The sequence below is a fragment of the Onychomys torridus genome, chromosome 6, assembly GCF_903995425.1.
Source record: "Onychomys torridus chromosome 6, mOncTor1.1, whole genome shotgun sequence".
In the NCBI taxonomy this organism is placed as follows: domain Eukaryota; kingdom Metazoa; phylum Chordata; class Mammalia; order Rodentia; family Cricetidae; genus Onychomys; species Onychomys torridus.
In genome coordinates this window covers 73,409,186-73,435,936 of record NC_050448.1, presented here as the reverse complement: position 1 = coordinate 73,435,936, position 26,751 = coordinate 73,409,186, and the positions used below count along the sequence as shown (strand labels likewise).

General features: G+C 43.6%; 2 protein-coding genes and 1 pseudogene across 4 annotated transcripts; 2 read left to right on the top strand and 1 right to left on the bottom strand.

Moving 5' to 3' along the window:
• The first annotated feature begins 222 nt into the window (after positions 1-222).
• Positions 223-5,607, top strand: LOC118586032 (3 beta-hydroxysteroid dehydrogenase/Delta 5-->4-isomerase type 1-like). 2 transcript variants are annotated; one of them, XM_036191104.1, is made up of 3 exons: positions 223-367; positions 3,449-3,613; positions 4,796-5,607. In XM_036191104.1, exons 1-3 carry the CDS (start codon positions 223-225, stop codon positions 5,605-5,607), a joined length of 1,122 nt encoding a protein of 373 aa, XP_036046997.1. The 2 variants fall into 2 exon arrangements, with proteins under 2 accessions (XP_036046997.1, XP_036046998.1); XM_036191105.1 differs by lacking the exon at positions 3,449-3,613.
• A 989-nt stretch (positions 5,608-6,596) lies between these two features.
• On the top strand, positions 6,597-11,516 carry LOC118586220 (annotated as a pseudogene).
• A 6,203-nt stretch (positions 11,517-17,719) lies between these two features.
• Positions 17,720-24,107, bottom strand: LOC118586031 (3 beta-hydroxysteroid dehydrogenase/Delta 5-->4-isomerase type 2). 2 transcript variants are annotated; one of them, XM_036191102.1, is made up of 3 exons: positions 23,963-24,107; positions 20,097-20,261; positions 17,720-18,531 (listed from the first exon to the last, which is right to left on the bottom strand). In XM_036191102.1, exons 1-3 carry the CDS (start codon positions 24,105-24,107, stop codon positions 17,720-17,722), a joined length of 1,122 nt encoding a protein of 373 aa, XP_036046995.1. The 2 variants fall into 2 exon arrangements, with proteins under 2 accessions (XP_036046995.1, XP_036046996.1); XM_036191103.1 differs by lacking the exon at positions 20,097-20,261.
• Between the last annotated feature and the right edge of the window lie 2,644 nt (positions 24,108-26,751).

Genomic DNA, 26,751 nt, shown 5'->3' with positions numbered 1-26,751 from the left:
AAATCTTGGGGGAAAAGGACCCTGTGGGTCTTACAGTTTCTGGGTAAACATAGAAATATATTGATAGTGTTATTGGGAGATTGTGCCATGTCTTATGATCTGTGTTATGAGAGGTTGGTGGGAGAATTAAGCTTGAGTAATCCCTGGCTCTCTCTTTCTATCCATCTGCAGAATCACCCTACATTACCCCTGCTCTTACTGGATCTGCTGCCTGTGTTGACCATGCCTGGGTGGAGCTGCCTGGTGACAGGGGCAGGAGGGTTTCTGGGCCAAAGGATTGTCCACTTGCTGGTGCAGGAGAAGGATCTGGAGGAGGTCAGAGTCCTGGACAAGGTCTTCAGACCAGAAACCAGGGAGGAATTCTTCAGTAAGTCAACTTGAGGATTTGGCATAGCATTTCAATTCAGCATAACAATTTCTGACTGATGCAAGGAGGGCCTGTGCCCTGTTAAGTAAATAATGACACTTGCAGTCATAACACTGCTCCATGTCCACATTCATCAGGATAAAACAGACCACACAGCATAAAAGACTCTGTACAGTCGGGAGAGGCTGAATTTGAACTGACGTTTTCTCTCTCCCTTTCCTGGAGCTCTTTAATGTGGACTTGCCAATTGCTGGGTATTAGCCATAAGATCATTAAGTGGGTTCAGTACTAGCTCCCTCTCTCCTAACTGCTACTCTTCTAGTTGTTTTGTTCTGGTCTGCTCTGTGGGGTGGGGAAGAAGGGAGGTGTTCTTTTAGCATTTTTTTTATTCCTTCATTTAGCATTTTGGGTAGAGGGTAAATAAAAGAATTAAAATGATATGGACGGGTGAGAAATATACAGAGACAGATATAGGAGAGTGGGCAGGGAAAGGTAGACAGGAAAGCACAGAGATAGAGAATGAGATTCAGAAAGTGATGTAGAGCAAATGCATGAAGTCATACCAAGGGAGGTACACAAAGTCAGTATCAGGACGGCCCATACCTCACCTGGACTACCTTTGCATATTTCTCTCATTCCTTACTGGAGTTTATCATCACTAAGAATAAGGTTGCAGAATTCACTGGGGCAGACCGTAGTTCCTTTGCCAATTTGTTATATCACTTACAACTGGACCAGCTAGTTTCATGGGATATTTTGCCACCTAGTCAACCTCCAAGTCATTATAAGAACTTTACAGTACATGTAGTAAAGGATGCTCACTCACCTGGACAGCAAGAACTTTGAGCTGGGATAAGAAAGATGAGTATAGCAGCAGCATCCAATTAATGAGGATCACAGATCAAGCCAGAGGTTCCCTCACTTAAACTCCATTATTCTGTCCAGGGGCTAGCTCTTGGCTGCAGAGTCTTCCATTATCTCTATGAGGCTCAAGCTAGCTCTTTGCCTCCTCCTCTGCTTCAAGGGTAAACACACTCTGCCTAGAGATCTGCCATGTACACAGGACCCTCCCTTGCTCATTGAGACAACACTCCCCTTCTGCTCTGTCTTTGTTTCTGACGTCTTCAAATGTCAAGTTAGTCCACTAACATTCTAATTGCTGCCTCCAGAAACTCAATATTAGCACACAGCCAATTCTCTTTCTTAGAGTCCCACTGTCTCAGCAAAACCTGAAAATAGCCAAGGTTTGGTCTGCAAGAATAGCATCATAGTGAGTACGGTCAGGGTAGAGACAGAGAGGGCCCTGCATAAAGATAAAGCCAATTTTCATGTGGATGTGCTTTCTGTACCAGGCTCTGTAATACATACTGTGGCGACAAATCATTAGCTCTGTTTAACATTTCTGGAATGTAGTTAATGTATGTACTTTCTATTTCCGTAGATAAATAGGTGCAGAGGTTAAATGGCTTACTGAAACACCGCAGCTAAGATAAACTGAATGGGAACTCAGAAAATCTGGCTGTAGCCTTTATAATCTTCACATTCATTGTGGGTAGGAGTTTCCTTGGGTCTCTCTCTGACTTGGATCACATGACAGCAAGACTTCACCATGTTCCTGTGCCAATATTTGCCACATCCAGGTATCCTAGATAAAGGTGCAGCTATGGCACCACCAGGAAACACTCTAAGAGGACTCTCCTATGATCTCCTAGGAACCCAAATAGCTCATGGATGAGTGTCTATTCCAATACAGGTCTGGATTCTACATGTCTGGTTCACAGCGACATCCATGAATCAGTCTGTCTAAATCAATAGCAAAGGAGAAGAAGGACAGAATGGGCAGATATGATCATAATCCAAGAATCCAACCCTCACACAGGTCCCTGCTTCCCTGTGGGCAGGATCATGTTTGCCATTCTCTACTTTGGGGACTCCTGGAGTTACATGAGGAGAGGAGGGGGCATGGATAGGAAACAATTAGTAGAGAATTAGTGGAAAGCCATTCTGTTTCTGTCTCTGGAGAGGGTTCCTCAGCCCTGGATTTCTCCCACTCATCTCACGATTGTTCAGCTTTATTGACAATTTCAGTTCAAGAGATTGACTTCAATCTGCCTCTGAAAAATTGATTGCAAGCAACCCCAGAGGATGGGCTAATGGCACAGGTAGAGACAGGTCAAGGGAGGTGTCCTCAGTCAGTGTAGCCATAACTGTGTCCACAGATTTCTGGAAACCCACTAAGTTCATCTACTAATTAGGGCCTAGAGGACCAGTCTCTACAAAGTGTGGGCAGGAAGGAAGGGAACTCCAAAAGCTGGGTGAGAATTAAGAAGCCAAAGCAAATGTAGGGTACTGGGGAAGACCACATGTGGGATACAGTCTTTTTGTGAGCTGAATGACAAAATACCAGGCAGTGCTATTTGTGGGTTTCAGAGAAACCCAAAGATTCTGGCATTGTACCCACTGCCTTGGGGTAGATGGCTATAAGGGAGTCCCTGGAAAGCCTCAATTACAGCATAGACATCTGGTTTTTTGATAATATCTCAGGGACGATATTCCACTGTCTACACACGTGAGCCCATCCTATTTTTATTGTTAGTGCCTTCACTTTCCCTGAGTCATTTCAGCCGAGCCATTGGTACTGTGTTAACTCTTCCTTTTTTTTCTCAGCACAGACCCAGAAAATACCAGGTTCTGAGTAAGATTCATACCCATGTGGCTTCTCTCTCTGATCCCACTGCTGGAAACAGGGTCTTCCTCATCATTGTTCTGAAACAGACATTCCAATTGCTAATCTCACTTCTACCCAGCCACCACCATTACCTCCTGAGTCTCTTTGATGAATGGATCAACTTCCCACCTCTCTCCTGAACAAGTTTCATGCCCAATGCACATTTGATTGCTTCATAATCTGATTTGTTTTCTGCAGTGGGAAAGAATGTATCTTCCTTCCTTATATCAGGCTTCCTCTCTAACATTTCCCCCACTAAGACAACTCTTGATGACCTAGGTAGCTGTCACCTGTGTACAGAGAACATGCCAGCCCACAAAAACCTTCCCAATGACCTGTCTTGTGTTCCACAGACCTACAGACAAAGACCAAGGTGACAGTGCTAGAAGGAGACATTCTAGATGCCCAGTACCTGAGGAGAGCCTGCCAGGGCATCTCTGTTGTCATCCACACTGCTGCTGTCATTGATGTCTTGGGTTTTATTCCCAGACATACAATCCTGGATGTTAATCTTAAAGGTACAGTATCTGGACAGAAGGTGAAAGTTGGGAGGTTGAAAATGTCAACATAGATCAGGAAGGGATTCTCTCACCACACAAGACCTGCCATGCTCTGATTCTAATGCTGTGCTCACCAGACCCAGCTCGAAGAGCTCAGGGATATTACATGGCTAAGACCCAGCAGGGAGAAAGTGTATGGCCTAAAATGTGAGGTCACATCTGTTTCACTCCAGCTTCAAGGAAAGCTCTTCTATGGTCCTCCCTGCCCAGCAGACGGGATTTCATTTCCAGGCTGTTGACAACCATCCCCACTTTCCTCCCTTTGGTCAGACCTAGACAAGACCAGCGTGCTGTTAGTTCTGAGAGAGCTTCCAGCCTGACAATGGTCTACCATTACAGGAATTCCCAGCAGGGAGCACATAGTCCCTTTTAGTTTTCTACCAAGAGGAACAGATGAGGTCAGTCAGTGCTGGGATCCAAGATGAAAATTGGAAGGAATATTTATCACCTCTACTTTGTACAATTAAGTAAAGTCATAGATGGAACCAAGAATGCTTTGCCATTGTGAATACACTCAGGAACACAGTTGTGTCTCTATTTCTCCCCAAACCTAATAATCATATGTTGCCTGACCCTGAATAGTTGTCCTTGTACAGTTTTATTCTCATCAAAAGACAAAAAACAAAAACAAAAACAAAAAACCTGTAGCTATTAAATGTCTGTGTAATATATTATCACCTGTACACAACTGTATCTGAGCTTGGATGATTTTAATTCTTGAACAATTCTTAGTTAAAAGGAACTATATTTGTTCATAGCCAAAGAATTTGATCTTCTGCTTTTGTATATCTGAAAAAAACATGCATAAACTTATATGCATAAAATTAATATTATTTCATGGTCACATTAGATATGGATAAACAATTAGACTTAGGGACTTTGGAAACTAAAGGACACCCAGTTCCACACATTCATGGACACACACAGGGCTGAGAACACAAGACAGCCTTGCTCTCTAAACCTACCTGTTGTCCCCAGATCATAGCGAGGTAGTTGTGTGTTCAGAGAATAGGAAATTTGCACTGCTCTGTAAAGGTTGCTCTATTAGCCAGAAGATGAAAATAATCATGAAGCTGTGCACATAGTGAATCCCCTTAATTACCTATCTCCTGACACTGACAGTGTATTCTCTGTGATTAGGTACTCAGAATCTGTTGGAAGCCTGTGTCCAAGCTAGTGTGCCAGCCTTCATCTACACCAGCTCATTTGATGTTGCAGGGCCCAACTCCTACAAGGAGATAGTCCTGAATGGCCATGAGGAAGAACAACGTGAAAGTACATGGCCTGATGCCTACCCGTATAGTAAAAAGATGGCTGAGAAGGCAGTAATAGCAGCCAATGGAAGGAGACTGAAAGATGGTGGCACTCTGCACACTTGTGCCTTAAGGCCTATGTATATCTATGGGGAAAAGAGTCCATTCATTTACGTTAGAATGATCAAAGCCCTCAAAAATAATGGTATTCTGAAATCTGCTGGCAAATTTTCCACAGCTAACCCAGTATATGTGGGTAATGTGGCCTGGGCACACATTTTGGCTACCAAGGGCCTACGAGACCCCAAGAAGTCACCAAGCATCCAAGGTCAGTTCTATTACATCTCAGATGACACCCCTCACCAAAGCTATGATGATTTAAACTACACTGTGAGCAAGAAATGGGGCCTCCGCCTTGATTCCAGTTGGAGCCCTCCTCTGCCCATGCTCTACTGGCTTGCCTTCCTGCTGGAAACTGTGAGCTTCCTGCTGCGTCCAATCTACAACTATCGGCCTCCATTTAACCGCCACTTGGTCACAATGTCAAATTGTGTGTTCACCTTCTCCTACAAGAAAGCTCAGCGAGATCTGGGCTATAAGCCACTTTTCAGCTGGGAGGAAGCCAGAGAGAAAACTTCTCAGTGGATCGGGTCACTAGTGGAGCAGCACAAGGGGACACTGAACACAAAGTCTCAGTGATGTGACCACGGCAGGGACATGGCCCTGGGTGCTGTCACTTGGTGGTTGTCAGGTCCTCTAGAAGGGACAGAGGTACAACCCAGGTCCTGCTGCCTCCCTTTGACACAGAGACTGACTTGGTGTCTTCCTCAAGTCACCAGATGCTTTGGCAGTCACTGGCCCAGACACAGGCTTTCTTCCCCCAGCACCTGCCCACAGACACAGGGCTGCTTTGTCTAAGCTCAAACTTCCAAACTATCAGTGCCTCTTGAACCTTAGAGCTCTCTCCTTGGTTTCATCTCCCCACTAAATGCATTTTGCATCTGTGGAAAATTTTCTTTGCTTTGTGAAGCTCAGTCAAAGGATCAATAAATATTGGTAAATACATCATCTGTAGAAGTTGTTTTACTCTTCTATTTCCCTTCCATGACCAGGCAAGGCCGTGCTGGGAGCAGAAATGATCATGGATCTGAGGTAGATTTAAGAAAATTGGGGCCAGATTAGGGATAGGAGACTCATCCCAGGCCACTGTCCTTTGAAGTGTTCTAGATGACTAGATTACTGTACTTTATGTAATAGGGACACTGACAGTAAGGATGCCAAAGTTCTGGTTTCTCCAGGAGATTCCCCTGGGCAGGGGAAGAGCTAGGAGGAGGCTTCCTCTAGTGGACATTCAGAGTTACAGTTTTTCTCACAGCTAAATCTACACTTGTCTGTTTGGTGGTTTTTGTTCTAGGTTTCCTATAAAATTGCTGGTATGAGAACAGTGGATAGAGGCTAAGAAAGTTTCTCTCCCTAGGTCTAGACAGAACTATGAATAAACCTTTTCCCTTTACCAGCTAATGCCTCATCATTTTCTCTTTCTGATGCACAGAGAAATGGGCCTCAGATATGGACTTGGGGACCAGAGTTTTACAAGCATAGACAGTAGAGAGTAGCTTTGGGTTAATACTCATGGATTCCCAGCAGTTCATGTGGTTGGAGGACAGAGAAATTGCCCCTTTCCAAGCATGGTGGTACCAACTTCCAATGAGGAATATTGGTCAAGAGAATGGGTAATGAGCTCCAGCCTGACCTTATTTGTAATGAAGCTGTGTTTCTTGATTTATGATTGGAAAGTTCTTGGTAAACTGTTTTTAGGAATGCTTCATTATTCTCCCTTACATTTTCCAGGTTCTAAGATTATGAAGAGTGTTTGCTTCTAAGAACCCCTTGAATAGGAAAGTTGTCCCTGTGTATTTGAACCCATTTTGTAAAGAGTGTTGGGTAAGATACATATGCATTTAGGATTGCTGTCATGTGGGAATCTCTTCTCCCCACACCTAAAGTAGCACATGCACCAGACTCCAGACTCCACGCAGAAGTTCTCTCCTCCTGTGGGTTTAGGATTCCACTCCTGGGAGTGAACACAGCACTGGCACTCTCTCCCTTGGGTGTGCAAAGTGTGTGACTTAGGAATTTGAAGTTATTTTCTAAAAATCTGTTAGTGATTCCCCAAGAAAGGATATGCCAAAAAGAATCAGAGGTCTTGGGGTTTGTTCAAATGTGATCTTTAGCCAAAGCCAGGTCTGTTCTGTCCCTAGAGCCTGGTAAGTGACAATCTGACCTCACTTTTTAAACAGCATGTATGATCTGAGCCTACCTGGAATGTTCTAAGTCTATATGAATGCTTTTGTCTTTTAACTTTTTGTCTGAATCTATGAAGACTGGCCTGATGAAGGCAAAACAATGTAGCTACATCAGTTCTGTTAGAGAGGAGACAAGTGTACCCTCCAGACCACTCTGGTAATGAGGGATAAGGGCCTTAACTGAAATGTCATCATCTGACCCCAAGACATACATCTGCCTCACAGAGAATCATAGCAGAAAAACATATCCCATTTCTGGAGTGGAAGGAACTCCAACTACTCCTCTGGAACATGGGCATAAGGGATTGGTCAACCATATCTTGAGCTATGACACAACCACTTTAGTGTCATGCCCTTCTCAAACATGGGAAAGAAGATGCCTGGCCCTCAGTGACCCTCTGGGAAGGAACCTTCACTAAACATCACACCTCGATGACCCACAATACCACCCCAGCATTAACTCTTGCTTCAGCTACTGAAATCATCCATTTAATCAAATACACTAAAACAAGTCATTCAGCAAAACTTCATCTACCTGTGGAATTCTGAAAAGTAAGTGACTTATGTATCTGCTATGGTCCATTTTTGCATCAAATTGGGTTTTCCTTTTGTATAGCATAAGTTGCCATTCTGGTGTGTCTACTCTAAAAACAGTTTTGTAAATGTGTGTAGAGAGCTTCCGCCCCCACCTTCCCGATGGTGAGTAACAACTCCATATTTGGCTTAGTCCTAGGATCTGGCTTGCTTCTGTGAACCTGGACCTATCCGCAGTACCCATGTGGCAGGCTGGAGTTGGCCACCCAGGGACTATTTAGGTCGTGGGCGGGCTTTCCCCAGGGTCAGAAGATTGTTCAAGGTTCTTGAGTAAACTGCTGAAAGAAGAGCCTGGTGTTTCATCTTCCTTGCTGGTCGAGGCGGTCGTGACAAATGTGCATGTATAAGTATGTGAATATTATCATATTATACCTTTCTCTACTGACTTTCCATTTGCACTTGTGTGTGTCTACTTCTGAACCACAGCAGGTGTGTGTATAAGCCAAAGGACAAGATGTGGAATTAGTCCATCCAGGAATTGAACTCAGATTATCAGTCTTTGGGGCAGGAGCCTTTACCTGCTTAGCCATCTTACCAGCCCTTAAGCTGAAGTTGTAAACACAATGCAGAGACTGTGTCTCAGACTGATAGTCCCCACTCCATAGCTCTTTCTTCTGCTACCTTTTAAAGAAAAAACTATTAGGGAAAGTTCTTATTTCAGCTCACTCTAGATGAAATGTTAACATTCAAGAGTTAATTCTCAGCATGGGCAATTAATTCTCAGGCACATCTGAGTTAAAGGCCAGCCTGGTCTACAGAGGGAGTTTCAGACCATCCAGAGCTGTTACACAGAGAAACCCTGTTTCAAAAGAGAAACAGAAATGGAGAGAGAAAGAGAGATGGAGGGACAGAGACAGAGACAGACAGACAGAGAGACAGAGAGAAATAGACACACACAGAGATAGAAACCAAGCTAATTCTCAAAGGAGGTTAAAGGGGAAATACATGAACTATTGCTGTTGTTTTAGCTTAGAGATTTACAAAAAGAGTAAACGATACCATTTTCAAAGGAGGTAACAGGCTTGGAGGACCCTCTCCTCCCAACCTACTCCCTCCATTCTCTGGGGACTCCTGGAACATCACAACAGACCCCGTTTCCTCCTTCCTCCCATCCGTGTCTGAAGCCTATATGTAGAAAGTCTCTCTACTTAGAACCCACACTGGACTTCAGTGGGAGACTTCCACTATCCTTCATGGCCTCCATTACACTTTCTCATCCTCATCCCTAGCCCTGTAACAACCTGATTGCAGGAGCCTGTCCATCAGTGCTACTTCCTTACCTGGGGACCATGATAAACCTTGCAGCAGACCCAGCTTTGTCCTTCCTGTGGATCATCTCACTGCCCACCCCATCCCCAACACACATCTAGCCTTTGCCCATCCCTTCCTGTCAGCACCCAATATCAAGAAGCACTTTGTACCTGAGACCCCAGTGGCTACATTTGGTAGGGACTCAGATAGGGGAGTCACTCCGTCCTTCCTGTCCTCCATTATGATCTCTCCACTCTCACCTTCAGATACATCACAACCTGCATACAAGTCCCCTCCCCCACCTCGGCTCCAATCACTGGAGACTCCAATCCTTGCTTTAGACCCAAGGTCCCCCTAACCCATTCAAGCCCATCTCTCCAGATTATTCTTTGCCTTAGGTCATGCTACTTACAGAAGGCCCACTTTCTACTATACCTCCAACTTCCTAGGGACCACATCTCTTGATGTAGACAGGATCCCCTTGACTATTTCCTGGAGCAACTCTCAGCCTTTTCCCTAGACCACCTGTATTCCTCTTTGCCTTCATTAGTCTGTAGAAGCACTGCAGAAGTCTACCAGGAAACCACAACCACCACACTCTCCTAAGTTCAAGAGAGGGCAACAGAAACCAAACAACAGAGCACTCACACAACAAAGAGCAGACATCAACACCTAAAATCACCTTGGTCATCACAAACCCAGAGGCCAAGACACCAGCATGGAAACACAAGGTCTTCAAAGCAGCCATTCTGAATATGTTCAAGGACCTTATAGAGGATATGGAAAAATTCTTAAGGACGTCTATGAAAATACAAAGGAAGAGTGAGGGACATGATGAAAATAGTTCAAGAAATGAAAGTAGACATGGAATGGCTAAAGCAAACTCAAACTGAGACAAAACTGTAAATGACAAGGAAGTCAAACTCAGACCTCAGAGTACACAACACAGAAGAGAGAATCTCTGGTGTAGCAGAAGAAATGGATACCTCTGACACAGAAAATGTTAAATCTCAGCACAGCTCAGAACTTTTGCTGGTTCACTAGGGATGGTCCTTGTGACAATTTCTATAGCCCTCATTGGGTGAGAAAAGTTCTAGTATTTTAATGTCCTCAGTGTGCCATTGCCTCTGTACAACTGAGTGTGGCACTTACCATCTGGAATCTCAGCTGTCTTTGTATGTGGCTGTATTTTTTTTTCTTAATTTGAAAATTGCTTCCCAATAATGAAATGAGCAATTGTCATCTTTAAAACTGTATTGACAAATCATAGACTAGAAATACTCTGGTCTTTTCCAGAATCAAAGTTCTTGGTCAGAATTACACACACACACACACACACACACACACACACACACACACACACACACGCATGCACACACATGCACACTCCCACATACATGTACACACACACAGACAGAGACAGAGAGACACAGACAGAAACACAGACAGAGAGATCTCTGTAAAGGCTGAAAGTCTAGAACTCTTGTCTCCCAGATAGAAGATGTCACCCCTGTCATTTTTATTACTTATGGTCCCATACCATGGCCATGCTGATCCTGGAACAGGAAATAATGTACCAGGGAACTGGGATCAAGGTGGAAATGAACAGTAATCATGGGGACTTTCTGGCTTATTTCCTTATACTAACAAGTGTGTTGTCTGTGAGAACCTGTTAGAGGCCTGTTTCCAGGCTGGTATGCCAGCCTTCATCTACACTAACTCACTTCATGTTTCAGGTCCCAACTCCTACAAGGAGATCATCCGGAATGGCTGCGAGGAAGAGAATCATGAAAGCACATGGCCTAATCCATACCCATACAGCAAAAAGATGGACGAGAAGGCAGTGCTGGCAGCCAGTGGGTGCAGCCTGAAAAATGGTGGCACTCTGCATACTTGTGCCTTAAGGACACATACATTTATGGGAAGGAAAGCACATTCCTTTCTGGCACAATTGTTAGAGCCTTCAAAAATAATGCTGCTGGCAAATTCTCCACAGTCAACCCAGTATATGTAGGTAATGCTACCTGAGAACACAATATGGCTGCCAGGGGCCTACAAGACCCCAAGAAGTCACCAAGCATCCAAGGTCAGTTCTATTACAACTCTGATGACTCCCCTCACCAAAGCCATGATGATTTATATTACACCCTGAGCAAAGACTGGGGCCTCCACCTTGATTCCAGTTGGAGCCTTCCTCTGCCCATGCTCTACTGGCTTGCCTTCCTGCTGGAAACTGTGAGCTTTCTGCTGCGTCCAATTTACAATTACCGGCCTCCTTTTAACCGCTACTTGGTCATAGTGTTAAATAATGTGTTCACCTTCTCCTACAAGAAAGCTCAGCGAGATCTGGACTATGAGCCACTTGTCAGCTGGGAGGAAGCCAGAGAGAAAACTTCTCAGTGGATCGGGTCACTAGTGGAGCAGCACAAGGGGACACTGAACACAAAGTCTCAGTGATGTGACCACGGCAGGGACATGGCCCTGGGTGCTGTCACTTGGTCGTTATCAGATCCTCCAGAACGGACAGAGGTACAACCCAGGTCCTGCTGCCTCCCTTTGACACAGAGACTGACTTGGTGTCTTTCTCAAGTCATCAGATGCTTTGGCACTCACTGGCCCAGACACAGGCTTTCTTCCCCCAGCACCTGCCCACAGACACAGGGCTGCTGTGTCTCGGCTCCTAGTTACAAACTCTCATCACCTCTTGTACCTTAGAGGTCTCTTCATTGGTTTCATCCCCCCCACTAAAAGAATTTCACATCTCTGGAAATTTCCAATGCTTTATGAAGCTAAATCGAAGGATCAATAAATATTGGTAAATACATCATCTGCAGAAGGTATTTTTCTCTTCTGTTCCCTTCTGTGTCCTGGCAAGGCCATGGTAGGATCACAAATGATCATGGATCTGAGGTGGATTGTAACAGGAATCTTAAAGGTCTTATTAATAAAATCAAACCTAAGGCCAGGTATTGGGGTAAATGCTGGAAGGTCAGAGAAGCAGAACAAGCCACAGTTATTTCACCTCACCAGTTCCTCAGCTGGTCTTGTTTCCTCAGACTGGAAGCCTCTGAGTCCTCATCTAGAATGGCTCTCAGCTGAACTGCATTGCTCCAAAGCCTAAAAGCTTATCCAGCCAAATGCTTAACTAACTAAATGCTTAACTCCTTTAGTTCCTGGTCCTCACGCCTTATATACCTTTCTCTTTCTGCCCCCACTCCCTGGGATTTAAGGTTGGGTTTCTGGGATTAAAGGCGTGGATCACCATACTTAGCTGTTTCTAAAGTGGCCTTGAACTCAGAGATCCGGCTAGCTCTGCCTCCCAAGTGCTGGGATTAAAGGCGTGCACCACCACCACCCAACTTCTGTTATGGCTTACTCTTCCCATTTTCTAGCCACCATTTTTTGCTTTGTTCTAGTGGCTGTCTGTTCTCTGACCCCAGATAAATTTATTAGGGTACACAACATCGTTAGGAACATAATACCCACCACAGTGGATTTAGGAAAATTGGGGCCAGATTAGGGATAGGAGACTCATCCCAGCCCATGCTCATTTGGGAGTGTACTAGGTGACTATACGATCATATTTTATGTTATAGGGACCCTGATGGAAGGAATGCTGAAGTTAAAGTTTTTCCAGGATATTTCCTACTTGGGCCAGAGGGAGGATCCTTCCTAGGAACATTCTCAGAGTTATAGTTTTTCTCACAGCTAAATCTAGAAATGTCTGTTTAATGGTTTTTATTACAATTTTCCTATGAAATTGCTCGTATGAGAACAGTGGTTGTTCAAACCTTAGATATTCCTTTGATTAAAAAAAAAAACCCAGAGCCAGATATCAGGGTAAAAGCTGAAAGATCAGAGAAGCAGAACAGCCAGGCACTAGTTCTTACCTCTAAGAAATCCTCAGCCTAAAGAGATTGAGTTCCTGTTTCCTCATGCTTCATGTTCCTTTCTCTTCCCAGACATCACTTTCTGGGATTAAAGGCATGTTGTGTCTTGTCCCAGTACTGGGATTAAAGGTGTGTAGCACCACTGCCTGGCTCTGTTTCCAGTGTGGCTTTGAACTCATGGAGATCCAAATGGATCTCTACCTCCCAAGTGATAGGATTAAGGGTGTGTGCCACCACTGCTTGGCCTTTATGTCTAATCTAGTGGCTGGCTCTGTCCTCTGATTCTCTGGTATGTATATTAGGGTACACAATATATCACCTCAATAGTGGATAGAGGCTAAGAAATTTTCTCTTCCTAGCTCTAGACAGAACTATAAATAAACCCTCTCCCATTAACAAGCTAACGCCACATAGTTTTCTCATTCTAAAGCACAGAGAAATGGACCTCATATCCCAGACTCCAGGGACCATTTTTTAAATATGCCTAGATGGGAGAGAGTGGATTTGAGTTGATATTCTAGGATTTCCAACAGTTGCTGGGCGGTAAGGGGTAGGGAGATTCCCGTATTCCAAGCATGGTGGTACCAGCTGCCTATGAACGATATTGGTCAACAGAATGGGTGATGGGTTCCCACCTGACATTGTTTGAAAGGAGGCTGTGTTACTGGTTTTGTTATTGGAAAGTTCCTGGTGAACTGTTGTTAGGAATGCTTTGTTCTTCTCACTTACATTTAGCACTTTCTAAAAATGTGAACAGCATAATTGTTTTTGTTTGTTTGCTTGCTTTTGTTTTTGATTTTTAACTGCTTTTTCCTTTGGGAGGCCTGTCACCCAGCTCCCAAAAAATCACATGGAGACTTATTCTTACTTATTAATGCCTAACCTTAGCTTACCTTTTTCTAGCCAGCTTTAATTAACTTGAATTATCCCATCTACCTTTGGCCTCAGGCTTTTTCCTTTTCTATACCTGTATACCTTTCATTACTTCTTACTACATGGATTGATGTGTCACTGGGTGGCTGGCCCCTGATGTCTCTGGACCCTTTCACTTCCACCCTCCCGCCAACCCACACTTCTAACCTATTCCCATTTCTTCCTGTGAGCCCCCAATACCAAGAAGCACTTTCTCCTTGGGACACCAGTGGCTATTTTTTTTCAGAGGCTGCAGAAGAAAGAGCTATGGAGTCAGGACTATCAATGAGAGACAAGAGACACAGTCTCTGAATTCAATGTACAGTGTCAGCTTATGTGCTGGTGAGATGGCAAAGCAGGTAAAGGCTCCTGCCACAAAAGATTGATAATCTGAGTTCAATTCTTGGAATAACTCCACATTTTGTCCTTTGACCTCTACACACACCTGCTGTAGTTCAAGCAGGCACACACAAGTGTGCATAGAAAGTAGATTAAGAAATGTATAATATAATGACAATGTTCACAAACTTAAACACACACATTTATAAAAATGTTTTTAGATTAGAAACAACAAGAACAGAAATTTGTACTATGCATAAGGAGAACCTAAACTGATGCAAAAATGGAGACATTGCAGGGACACAAGTCATTTATTTTTCAGAATTCCACAAGTAGATGAAGTTTTACTGAATGCCTTGTTTATTTGATTAAGGTATGATTTCAGTGGCTGAAGCAAGAGTTAATGCTGGGGTGGTGTTGTGGGTCATTGAGGTGTGATGCTTAGTGAAGGTTCCTTTCCAGAGTGTCACTGAGGGCCATGCATCTTCTTTTCCATGTTTCAGAAGGGCCCGACTCTAAAGTGGATGTGGCATAGCTCAAGATATGGGTTGACCAAGCCCTTATGTTCATCTCCCAGAGGAATTGTTGGAGTTCCTTCCACTCCCTGAAATGGGATATGTTTTTCCTGCTATGATTCTCTGTGAAGCAGATATATGTCTTGGGGTTAGATGCCTGACACTTCAGTTAAGGGCCTTGTCCTTCATTAGCAGAGTAGGCTGGAGGGCACATTTGTCTCTTCTCTAACAGAACTGTTATAGCTACAGTGTTCTTTCCTTCATGGGATCAGGGTTCACAGATCCAGACAAGAAGTAACAGGACAAGAGCATCCATATAGATGTAGAATGCCCAGGTAGTCTCAGAATAGACATGCTGTTTAAAAAGTGAGTGCAGGATGTCACTTCCCAGAGGCTCTAGGGGCAGAGCAGAACAGAGCAGTGTTGTTGTTGTTTTGAGGACCATACCACCCAGCTCCCACATAAATTCTCACATAGGCTTTTTCTTTATTATAAATGCCTGGCCTTAACTTGGCTTGTTTCTAGCCAGCTTTTCTTATCTTAAATTATCCCATCTGTATTTTTCCTCTGTGCTTTTACCTTTCTGTATTTCTGTGTATCTTTTTAAACTTTTATTCCATGGCTTATTGTGAAGCTGGGTGTCTGGCCTATGAATGCCCTACTACTTCTTTTATCATTCCTTTTATCTTCTTCCAGATTTCTCCTCTTTTATTCTCTCTGCCTGCCCAGCCTACCCTTTCTCCTGCCTTGTTATTATCCAATCAGCTCTTTATTGCATAAATCAGGTGTTTTAGACAGGCTAAGTAACAGAAAGTCACAGTTAAACAAACACTACCTAAAAAATGGAACACATCATTCCATCATTAAAACAAATGTTCCATAGCATAAACAAATGTAACACATCTTAAAATAATATTGCACAACAGATCTGGGTGTGGCTAAAGCCCACACTTAAATGTTCCTCAAAGCCACTATTTTCTGCTTGTCATATCCTTTTTCAGGGAATTACTAACAGATTTGTTGAACACAAAGTTCAAAATCCTAAGTCCGATTCCTTATACACCCAAAGGGAGAGAGTGTCAGTGCTGTGTTCATCCCCAGGTGTGGAATCCTAAACCCACAGTAGGAGAGAGCTTCTGCATGGAGTCTGGAGTCTGGAGCCTATGCAGCTTTAGGTGTGGGGAGAAGAGACTCCCACCTGACAGCAATCCTAAATGCATATGTATCTTACCCAACACTCTTTGGAAAATGGGTTCAAATGCATAGGGTCCACTTTCCTATTCAAGGGGTTCTTTGAAGCAAACACTCTTCTGTGGTGGAATATTACTTAAAGATGTGTTGCATTCTTTTATGTTGTAGCTTATTTGTTTAATGATACAAAGATGTGTTGCATTCTTTTATGTTGTATTTGTTGAACTCTTTGAAGCAGTGTTACTTTGCCTTTCTAAAATATCTAATTGGGCTAATAAAGAGCTGGATGGCCAATAGCTAGTCAGGAGAAAGGATAGGCTGGGCTGGCAGGCACAGAGAATAAATAGGAGATATATGGGGTAAGAGATCAAGGAGTAAGAAAAGGAAAAATGAGAGGAGGACACCAGAGGCCAGCCACATAGCCAACCACAAAGCAAGAAGTAAAGACAGGAATATATAATAGAGCAAGTTAAAATCTCAGAGGCTAATTGTAGATGAGATAATTTAAGTTAACAAACAAAGCGGAATTAGACTGGGCATTCATAAGTAAGAATGAGTCACTAGTCACTACATGATTATTTGGGAGCTGGGATGCAGGCCCTCGACTCCCCCCCCCAAAAAAAAACCCAATAAAACCAACCTACACTTTTGACATTTTAAAAATCTGTTAAAGATGAGTGAAAAGAATGAAGCATTCCTAACAACAGTTTACCAAGAACTTTCCAATCACAAAACTGGTAGCACAAACTCCTTACAAAAAAGGTCTGGCTGGAGTCCATTGCCCATTCTCTTGACAAATATCCCTCACAGGCAGTTGGTACCACCATGCTTGAAAAGCGGGAATCTCCTAATCCCCAACACTACCAACTGCTGGGAATCTAGGAGTATTAACCCAAAGCAACTCTCTACTGTCTACGCTTGTAAAAAACTGGTCCCCAAATCCATATCTGAGGCCCATTTCTCTGTGCATCAGAAAGAGAAAATGATGAGGCATTAGCTGGTAAAGGGAATAGGTTTATTCATAGTTCTGTCTAGATCTAGGGAGAGAAACTTTCTTAGCCTCTATCCACTGTTCTCATACCAGCAATTTTATAGGAAACCTAGAACAAAAACCACCAAACAGACAAGTGTAGATTTAGCTGTGAGAAAAACTGTAACTCTGAATGTCCACTAGAGGAAGCCTCCTCCTGGCTCTTCCCCTGCTCTGGGGAATCTCCTGGAGAAACTAGAACTTTGGCATCCTTACTGTCAGTGTCCCTATTACATAAAGTACAGTAATCTAGTCATCTAGAACACTTCAAAGGACAGTGGCCTGGGATGAGTCTCCTATCCCTAATCTGGCCCCAATTTTCCTAAATCTACCTCAGATCCATGATCATTTCTGCTCCCAGTATGGCCTTGCCTGGTCATGGAAGGGAAATAGAAGAGTAAAACAACTTCTACAGATGATGTATTTACCAATATTTATTGATCCTTTGATTGAGCTTCATAAAGCCATGGGAAATTTTCAGAGAAGAGAAATGCATTTAGAGGAGATGAAATCAATGAAGAGACCTCTAAGGTACGAGAGGAGATGAGAGTTTAGAACTCAGAGCTAAGACACAGCAGTCCCTGTGTCTGTGGGCAGGTGCTGGGGGAAGAAAGCTTCTGTATGGGCCAGTGACTGCCAAAGCATCTGGTACTTGAGGAAGACACCAAGTCAGTCTCTGTGTCAAAGGGAGGCAGCAGGACCTAGGTTGTGCATCCATTGTTCTGCAGGATCTGACAATTAATTCCTGACAGCACGCAGGGCCATGTCCCTGCCGTGGTCACATCACTGAGATTTTGTGTTCAGTGTCCCCTTGTGCTGCTCCACTAGTGACCCAATCCACTGAGAAGTTTTCTCTCTGGCTTCCTCCCAGCTGACAGGTGGCTCATAGCCCAGATCTCGCTGAGCTTTCTTGTAGGAGAAGGTGAACACACTATTTGACAGTGTGACCAAGTGGCGGTTAAATGGAGGCCGGAAGTTGTAGATTGGACGCAGCAGGAAGCTCACAGTTTCCAGCAGGAAGGCAAGCCAGTAGAGCATGGGCAGAGGAGGGCTCCAACTGGAATCAAGGCGGAGGCCCCATTTCTTGCTCACAGTGTAGTTTAAATCATCATAGCTTTGGTGAGGGGTGTCATCTGAGATGTAATAGAACTGACCTTGGATGCTTGGTGACTTCTTAGGGTCTTGTAGACCTCTGGCAGCCAGAATGTGAGCCCAGGCTGCATTGCCAACATACACTGGGTTGGCTATAGAGAATTTGCCAGTAACACCCAGAATACCATTATTTTTGAGGGCCCTGACCATTTCGCCAGAAATGAATGGACTTTTTTCCCCATAGATATACATAGGCCTTAAGGCACAAGTGTGCAGAGTGCCACCATCTTTCAGTCTCCTTCCATTGGCTGCTAGTACTGCCTTCTCAGCCATCTTTTTACTATACGGGTAGGCATCAGGCCATATAGTTTCACGTTGTTCTTCCTCATGGCCATTCAGGACTATCTCCTTGTAGGAGTTGGGCCCTGCAACATCAACTGAGCTGGTGTAGATGAAGGCTGGCACACTAGCTTGGACACAGGCTTCCAACAGATTCTGGGTACCTAATCACAGAGAATACACTGTCAGTGTCAGGAAATAGATAATTAAGGAGATTCACCATGCTCACAACTTAATGATTATTTTCATCTTCTGGCTAACAGAGCAACCTTTACAGAGCAGTGCACATTTTCTGTTCTCTGAACTAACAGCCACTTTGCTATCATCTGGGGACAACAGGTAGTTCTAGAGAGCAAGAATCTCTAGGCTTTTGTATTCACAGCACTGTGTGTGTTTGTGTGCATGAATGTGTGGAACTGGGTGTCCTTTAGTGTCCAAAGTCCCTGAGGCTTCTTGTTTATCCATTTCGAATGTGAGCATGAAATAATTATAATTTTATACATATAAATTCATGCATATTTTTAGATGTACAAAAGCAGATGATAATATTCTTTTTAACTAATTAAAACTATTTAAACAAGAATAGCTCTTCTTAACTAAGAATTGTTCAAGAATTAACATCATTCTAGTTCAAATACAGTTGTGAACAGGTGATAATATGTTACACAGACATTTGATAGCTACAGGTTTTTTGTTTTTGTTTTTTGTCTTTTGATGAGAATAAAACTATACAAGGACAACTATTCTGGGTCAGGCAACATATGATTATTAGGTTTGGGGAGAAATAGAGACACAACTGTGTTCCTGAGTGTATTCACAATGGCAAAGCATTCTTGGTTCCTTCCATCTATGACTTTATTTACTTAGGTGTACAAAGCAGAGGTGATAAATATTCCTTCCAATTTTCATCTTGGATCCCAGCACTGACTGACCTCATCTGTTCCTCTTGGTAGAAAACTAAAAGGGACTATGTGCTCCCTGCTGGGAATTCCTGTAATGGTAGACCTTTGTCAGGCTGGAAGCTCTCTCAGAACTAACACCATGCAAGTCTTGTCTAGGTCTGACCAAAGGGAGGAAAGTGGGGATGGTTGTCAACAGCCTGGAATTGAAATCCAGTCTGCTGGGCAGGGAGGACCATAGAAGAGCTTTCCTTGAAGCTGGAGTGAAACAGATGTGACCTGTAGTTGGAGATCTTCTCTCCAGGTGCCAACAAGCCCCTGCATTCCCACAACCCACATATAAAATAATCACTCAGATGCTTATATTACTTATAAACTGTATGGCCGTGGCAGGCTTCTTGTTATCTAGTTCTTCTATCTTAAATTAACCCATTTCTATTAATCTATAAGTTGCCACATAGCTAGTGGCTTACCTGTACCTTACATCTTGCTTGTCATGGTGACGGAAGCAGGCAGCTCTCTGCCTCTGCCTTCTTGTTCCCAGCATTCTCTTTTCTGCTTGTCCTACCTATACTTCCTGTCTGCCTACTGGCCAATCAGAATTTTATTTACACAGAGCGATATCCACAACATGACTTCACATCCTAGGCCACATGCTTTCTCCCTGCTGGGCCTTAGCCATGTAATATCCCTGAGCTCTTCGAGCTGGGTCTGGTGAGCACAGCATTAGAATCAGAGCATGGCAGGTCTTGTGTGATGAGAGAATCCCTTCCTGATCTATGTTGACATTTTCAACCTCCCAACTTTCACCTTCTGTCCAGATACTGTACCTTTTAGATTAACATCCACGATGGTCTGTCTGGGAATAACACCCAAGACATCAATGACAACAGCAGTGTGGATGACAACAGAGATGCCCTGGCAGGCTCTCCTCAGGTACTGGGCATCTAGAATGTCTCCTTCTAGCACTGTCACCTTGGTCTTTGTCTGTAGGTCTGTGGAACACAAGACAGGTCATTGGGAAGGTTTTCTGTGGGCTGGCATGTTCTCTGTACACAGGTGACAGCTACCTAGGTCATCAAGAGTTGTCTTAGTAGGGGAAATGTTAGAGAGGAAGCCTGATATAAGGAAGGAAGATACATTCTTTCCCACTGCAGAAAACAAATCAGATTATGAAGCAATCAAATGTGCATTGGGCATGAAACTTGTTCAGGAGAGAGGTGGGAAGTTGATCCATTCATCAAAGAGACTCAGGAGGTAATGGTGGTGGCTGGGTAGAAGTGAGATTAGCAATTGGAATGTCTGTTTCAGAACAATGATGAGGAAGACCCTGTTTCCAGCAGTGGGATCAGAGAGAGAAGCCACATGGGTATGAATCTTACTCAGAACCTGGTATTTTCTGGGTCTGTGCTGAGAAAAAAAAGGAAGAGTTAACACAGTACCAATGGCTCGGCTGAAATGACTCAGGGAAAGTGAAGGCACTAACAATAAAAATAGGATGGGCTCACGTGTGTAGACAGTGGAATATCGTCCCTGAGATATTATCAAAAAACCAGATGTCTATGCTGTAATTGAGGCTTTCCAGGGACTCCCTTATAGCCATCTACCCCAAGGCAGTGGGTACAATGCCAGAATCTTTGGGTTTCTCTGAAATAGCACAGCTCACAAAAAGACTGTATCCCACATGTGGTCTTCCCCAGTACCCTACATTTGCTTTGGATTCTTAATTCTCACCCAGCTTTTGGAGTTCCCTTCCTTCCTGCCCACACTTTGTAGAGACTGGTCCTCTAGCCCCTAATTAGTAGATGAACTTAGTGGGTTTCCAGAAATCTGTGGACACAGTTATGGCTACATGGACTGAGGACACCTCCCTTGACCTATCTCTACCTGTGCCATTAGCCCATCCTCTGGGGTTGCTTGCAATCAATTTTTCAGAGGCAGATTGAAGTCAATCTCTTGAACTGAAATTGTCAATAAAGCTGAACAATCATGAGATGAGTGGGAGAAATCCAGGGCTAAGGAACCCTCTCCAGAGACAGAAACAGAATGGCTTCCCACTTATTGTCTTCTAATTGTGTCCTATCCACACCCCTCCATTCTTTAGGTGACTGTAGGAAAGCCCTGAAGTAGAGAGAGACAATCAAGATATGTTCACAGGGAAGCAGGTACCTGTCTAAGGATGAATTCTTGGATTATGATCCTATCTGCCCATTCTCTCCTTCTTCTCCTTTCTTGTTGATTTAGACAGACTGGTTCAGGGATATCTCTATGAACAGACACAAGGAATCCAGACCTGTATTGTAGTAGACTCTAATCCATGAGCTATTTGGGAACCCAGAGATCACAGGAGAGGCCTCTTAGACAGTTTCCTGGTGGAGCCATAGCTGCACCCTTATCTAGGATACACAGGTGTGGCAAATGTTTGCACAGCAAAATGGTGGAGTGTTGCTATCATGTGAACAGTGTCTGAGAGAGACCTAGGGAAGCTCTTGCTGTGGGATGTTCTGTATGTCAAATGTGTTGCTCTTATTGGTTAAATTAAATAAAGTGCTGATTGGCAAGTAGCCAGGCAGGAAGGATAGGGTAGGCTGGAAAAGGAGTAGGAGAATGCTGGGAAGTGATGGCTGGCGCGGGGAGACACAGCCAGCCACCGCCATGACAAGAAAGATATAAGGTACTTGTAAGCCACTAGCCACGTGGCAAAGTATAGATTAATAGAAATGGGCTAAATATAAGAGTAAGAGCTAGACAATGACAGGCCAGAGCTAATGACCAAGCAGTTTAAATAATATAAATGTCTGTGTGTTTATTTTATAAATGGGCTACTGGATTGCTGGGGCTTAATGGGACTTGGAGAGAAGCTCTCCAACTACAGCTCCTACCCAAACTGAATGTGAGGAATTTAAAGGCTGTTGCAAGACTTTCAGGGTTTCCATTCAGTTTGTTATTTTAGCTTTGGTATTTGGGAAAGCCATTTAACCTCTGCACCTATTTATCTACAGAAGTAGAGAGTAGGCACACTAACTACATTCCAGGAACGTTAAACAGAGCTAATGATTTGTCGCCAGAGTATGCCCTGCACAGCCTGGCACAGAAAGCACATTTGTCTTTATGCAGGGCCCCCTCTACCTCTAGCCCTGACATTACCCATTATGGGAATCTAACAAATAGAATTGGCCTTGTACTAACATTTAGTTTCTGGAAGCAGCACTCAGGATGATAGAGGAGGAACTTGACATTTGAAGAAGTCAGAACAAAGACAAGAGTAGATGGGGAGTGCTGTCTCAAAGGGCCATGGAGGGTCCTGTGTGCAGCGCAGATCTCTAGGTAGAGTGTGTTTACCCTTGAAGCTGAGGAGGGGGCAAAGAGCTAGCCTAAGTCACATACAAACAACGGGGAACACTGAAGGCTCTGTGGCCAAGTGTTGGCCCCTGAACAAAATAATGGAGTTTCAAGACGACTGTTAGGGTGTTTCCTTAGTGCATGAGCTGGCTGTTTGGAACCATGGGCTTACACAGGGACACATGCTCAGCCTGGAAGGAGGGGACAGGACCTGCCTGTACTGAATCCATCAGGTTTAAATGAATCCCCAGGGGTGCCTTGGTCCTGGAGGACATGGGAATGGAGGGGAGGGGCTGGGGGGAAGGTGGGAGTGGAGGCGGGAGGGGGGAAGACAGGGGAACCCATGGCTGATGTATAAAATTAAAACACATAATAAAAAAATTTAAAAAAATAATGGAGTTTAAGTGAGGGAACCTCTGGCTCGATCTGTGATTCTCGTTAATCAGATGACACTGCTATTTAGATCTGTCTTTTTCCATCTCAAAGTCCTTGCTGTCCAGATGAGTGAGCATCCTTTCCTCCATGTCCTACAAAGTTCTTTTAATGACCTGGAGGTTGAATAGGTGGTAAAAAAAAAAATATTCCATGAAACCAGCTGGTCCAGTTGTAACCGAGATAACAAATTGCTGAAGGAACTATGGCCTGCCCCAGTAACTTCTGCAATCTTATTCTTAGTGATGATGAACTCCAGTGAGGAATGGAGAGAAGTATGCAAGAAAAGGTCCAGGTGAGGTATGGACAGTCCTGCTTATACTGGCATTGTGTTGGTCCTTTGCTTATGACCTCATGCATTTGCTCAGAAATTCACTTTCTCAATCTTATTCTCTATCTCTGCATTTACCTGTCTGCCTATCACTTCCTTACTCCATCTCTGTAAATTTCTCTCCCTTTTTTATTTGTCATCTACTGAAAATGCTAAATGAAGGACCACAAAAGAGGCAAAAAATAAAATAAAATAAAATAATAAAATAAAACCCACCTCCCTCAGTCTCTACCCTGCCAGCACAGAGTAAACCAAAACAAAACAACTAGAAGAGTAGCAGTTAGGAGAGAGGGAGCTAGTACTGAACCCACTAGCTTAATGATCTTATGGCTAATACCCAGCAATTGGCAACTCTACATTCAAGAGCTCTAGGAAAGGGAGAGAAAAATCGTCAGTTCAAACTCAGCCTCCCCCGACTGTACAGTGTCTGTTATGCTGTATGGTCTGTTTTATCCTGATGAATGTGGACATGGAGCAGTGTTATGACTGCAAGTGTCATTATTTACTTAAAAGGGCACAAGCCCTCCCTGCATCAGTCAGAAATTGTTATGCTGAATTGGAATGCTATGCCAAATCCTCAAGTTGACTTACTGAAGAATTCCTCCCTGGTTTCTGGTCTGAAGACCTTGTCCAGGACTCTGACCTCCTCCAGATCCTTCTCCTGCACCAGCAAGTGGACAATCCTTTGGCCCAGAAACCCTCCTGCCCCTGTCACCAGGCAGCTCCACCCAGGCATGGTCAACACAGGCAGCAGATCCAGTAAGAGCAGGGGTAATGTAGGGTGATTCTGCAGATGGATAGAAAGAGAGAGCCAGGGATTACTCAAGCTTAATTCTCCCACCAACCTCTCATAACACAGATCATAAGACATGGCACAATCTCCCAATAACACTATCAATATATTTCTATGTTTACCCAGAAACTGTAAGACCCACAGGGTCCTTTTCCCCCAAGATTTCTCCTTTACCCAGATGTCTGTTGCAAGTCTAGGCAATTTTACCTGTGCTTCAGAAATGGCCACAAACTTACTGCACATGATCAAGTTACATAAACAGTTCATGGAACTCAGAAAAATATTTACTTGTTGGCTACAAAAGGTGAGGCACAAAGAAAGGGTCCAGAGGTCCTGTGCCTTGGGGAATATACTTCCAGAAACTTCTATAGGTTCAGTTAGTCAGAAACACAGTGAACCTGTTATTGGGCATCTATTTTGGAGATTGCATTTATGGGCATGCTTAAACCATGTACAATTTTGGTGAAATGTGTAGGACACAAGTTTATCTAAGTGCCATCAGATGTGATAGCTGTTTCAGTAAGTCCTGTTTTTCAAAATTTCTCTGCATTCCTTCCTTGAGTTTGTGGGGCAGAAGTCATTTGGAATAGGAATGCTCTGTCAATCAGCCATAGGCCATTGTGGAGTGAGATATGAATCACTTACCATAGAGGAAAAGCAATTTAGAAGATAATACTAAAATCCACAGCATGTTTTATTTTAGAAAAATACATAAATCCCTCATGCCAAATAAATATATAACTCATGAATCCATCATATTAATGGAATTCTGGTCAACCTTTATTAGCAAGTGTTGTGCTTTATACTATATGAAATTGTCTTCCAAGGCAAGAGTCAGATACCACACTTCCTTTTCCATCAATCAGGTTACAAAGCAAGGATTTTGGAAAGCCTTCACTTTCATCTTCTCAGGCATCTGGTATAATTGGGCTTTGAAATAAGACTGTGTCTTCCTCTAGTCTCACTGGAGGTGTAGATGTAATACAAGGTCCCCTTTAAGTTAGAGTGCAGTTGTTCCTGTCTGTTCTCTCAGGGGCTCCCCTTTTCTCCCAACTCATCAACACTCAAATATTTTCATGCTTGGAAGGGGCATTAGGTGAGGCCCCTGTCCCATCTAGACTGCATGCAGCAAGGCTAGTGTACTAAGTAACCACTCTTCCAGACAGGGGTAGGGTTAGCTACATCTTGTAGAACTGGTGGGCTATCTGGACACTAGCCAATACAGAAGCATTCACTGTTAACCCCAGCACCACCAGGAGGTCTGACAGAAGTTTCTATGGGCACCGTTTCTAGCATAGCACTTTCATTTACTTAAACCCTGGTCCTCAGTCCAGAGTCTTGGAGCATTGGGAGGTGATCTTTGAAGAGATGTGAGAAGCAAAATGTTACACACTTGTACACATTTACACACATGCACACACGTCCTCTGGCTTGCATGGCTACTGTTTTACACATCAGGCTGGAGAAAGATTTCTATATTAGATTCTCTTTCTGCTCCCACAGAAGCAGATAAAATTGATAAGAACTTCAGGAAAGGTTTGGTAAAAGATCCCTCTTCTGTGAACTTGGTCTTCATCCCACCACCCTTTCTCCTTAGCCTGCACTAAGACTTGAGCAGCACATTTTGGTCCAAGAGGACCTCATCAGGGAGGGCTGCTCACCTGGAGACTGTACCCTTCTCAACCAACACCAAAGGAAAAAGGGGTTCAGCTTACCACATAATGCCAGTTTAAACACTTCAAGTTTGTAGCCTTATCAGCTCCTATATTTTAATGTTTTGGTGCCAAGTTAATGACCTGTGTGCCTTTTATCCCATCCACTAGGCTGCTCCCCCACTTATGGATAACCTAGTGTCAGTTTTTACCAGGTAGAGCCTGTCTTCTCTGGCCATGGGACCTGTATGAACCCTGGTGTGTTGGCCACTGTGCAGCTTTCAAAACCGAATTGCTCTTCTTAACCAGCTACTCTCACAACCCATTTGGATAACACAAATGAAAGAATTCCTTCACATTATGCTTTCCTGCTTTCACCGTTTCTTGCTATTTCCTTTCCCTTTAATGGGATATTTTTGGTGACCAAGTGACAGAAAGATAACCCTGTAGTTCTTTGTAATATTCCTGGTAGGTGCTGCAGATGGTGGAGGCCTGAGGCCAAACACATGGAGTTCGAAGCTCCATCTAGCATCAGTCTGCCCCACTGCTCTTGGTCTATTACTTTGATGTCAGGCATCCTCTGCATCAGTCTGACCTAGCACTGTCTATTAATAATGGCCAAGCAGTGGAATGTTTCACCCTTCTTATGAGTTTGTATGTTTCTGTGCACACAGGGGCACAATTCTCCAGGTGTTGTAGCCATCTCAAAGTTGCAGGAATAACTTTTTAATAAATGATTGTGAGATGGGACCTACAGGGAGAAAAAGGGGAATAAAAAAAGGGCTGTCTATAACCATGTTCTTCCCAGGCACCTCTTAGGACATAATATCTATGTATTTGTCTCCTCTACTATATTGAATTTTCTCTGATATATTGATATTGTTTATCAACAAAAGAGAAGGGGAATTTTCCATGATAGTGAGCAATCATTTTCT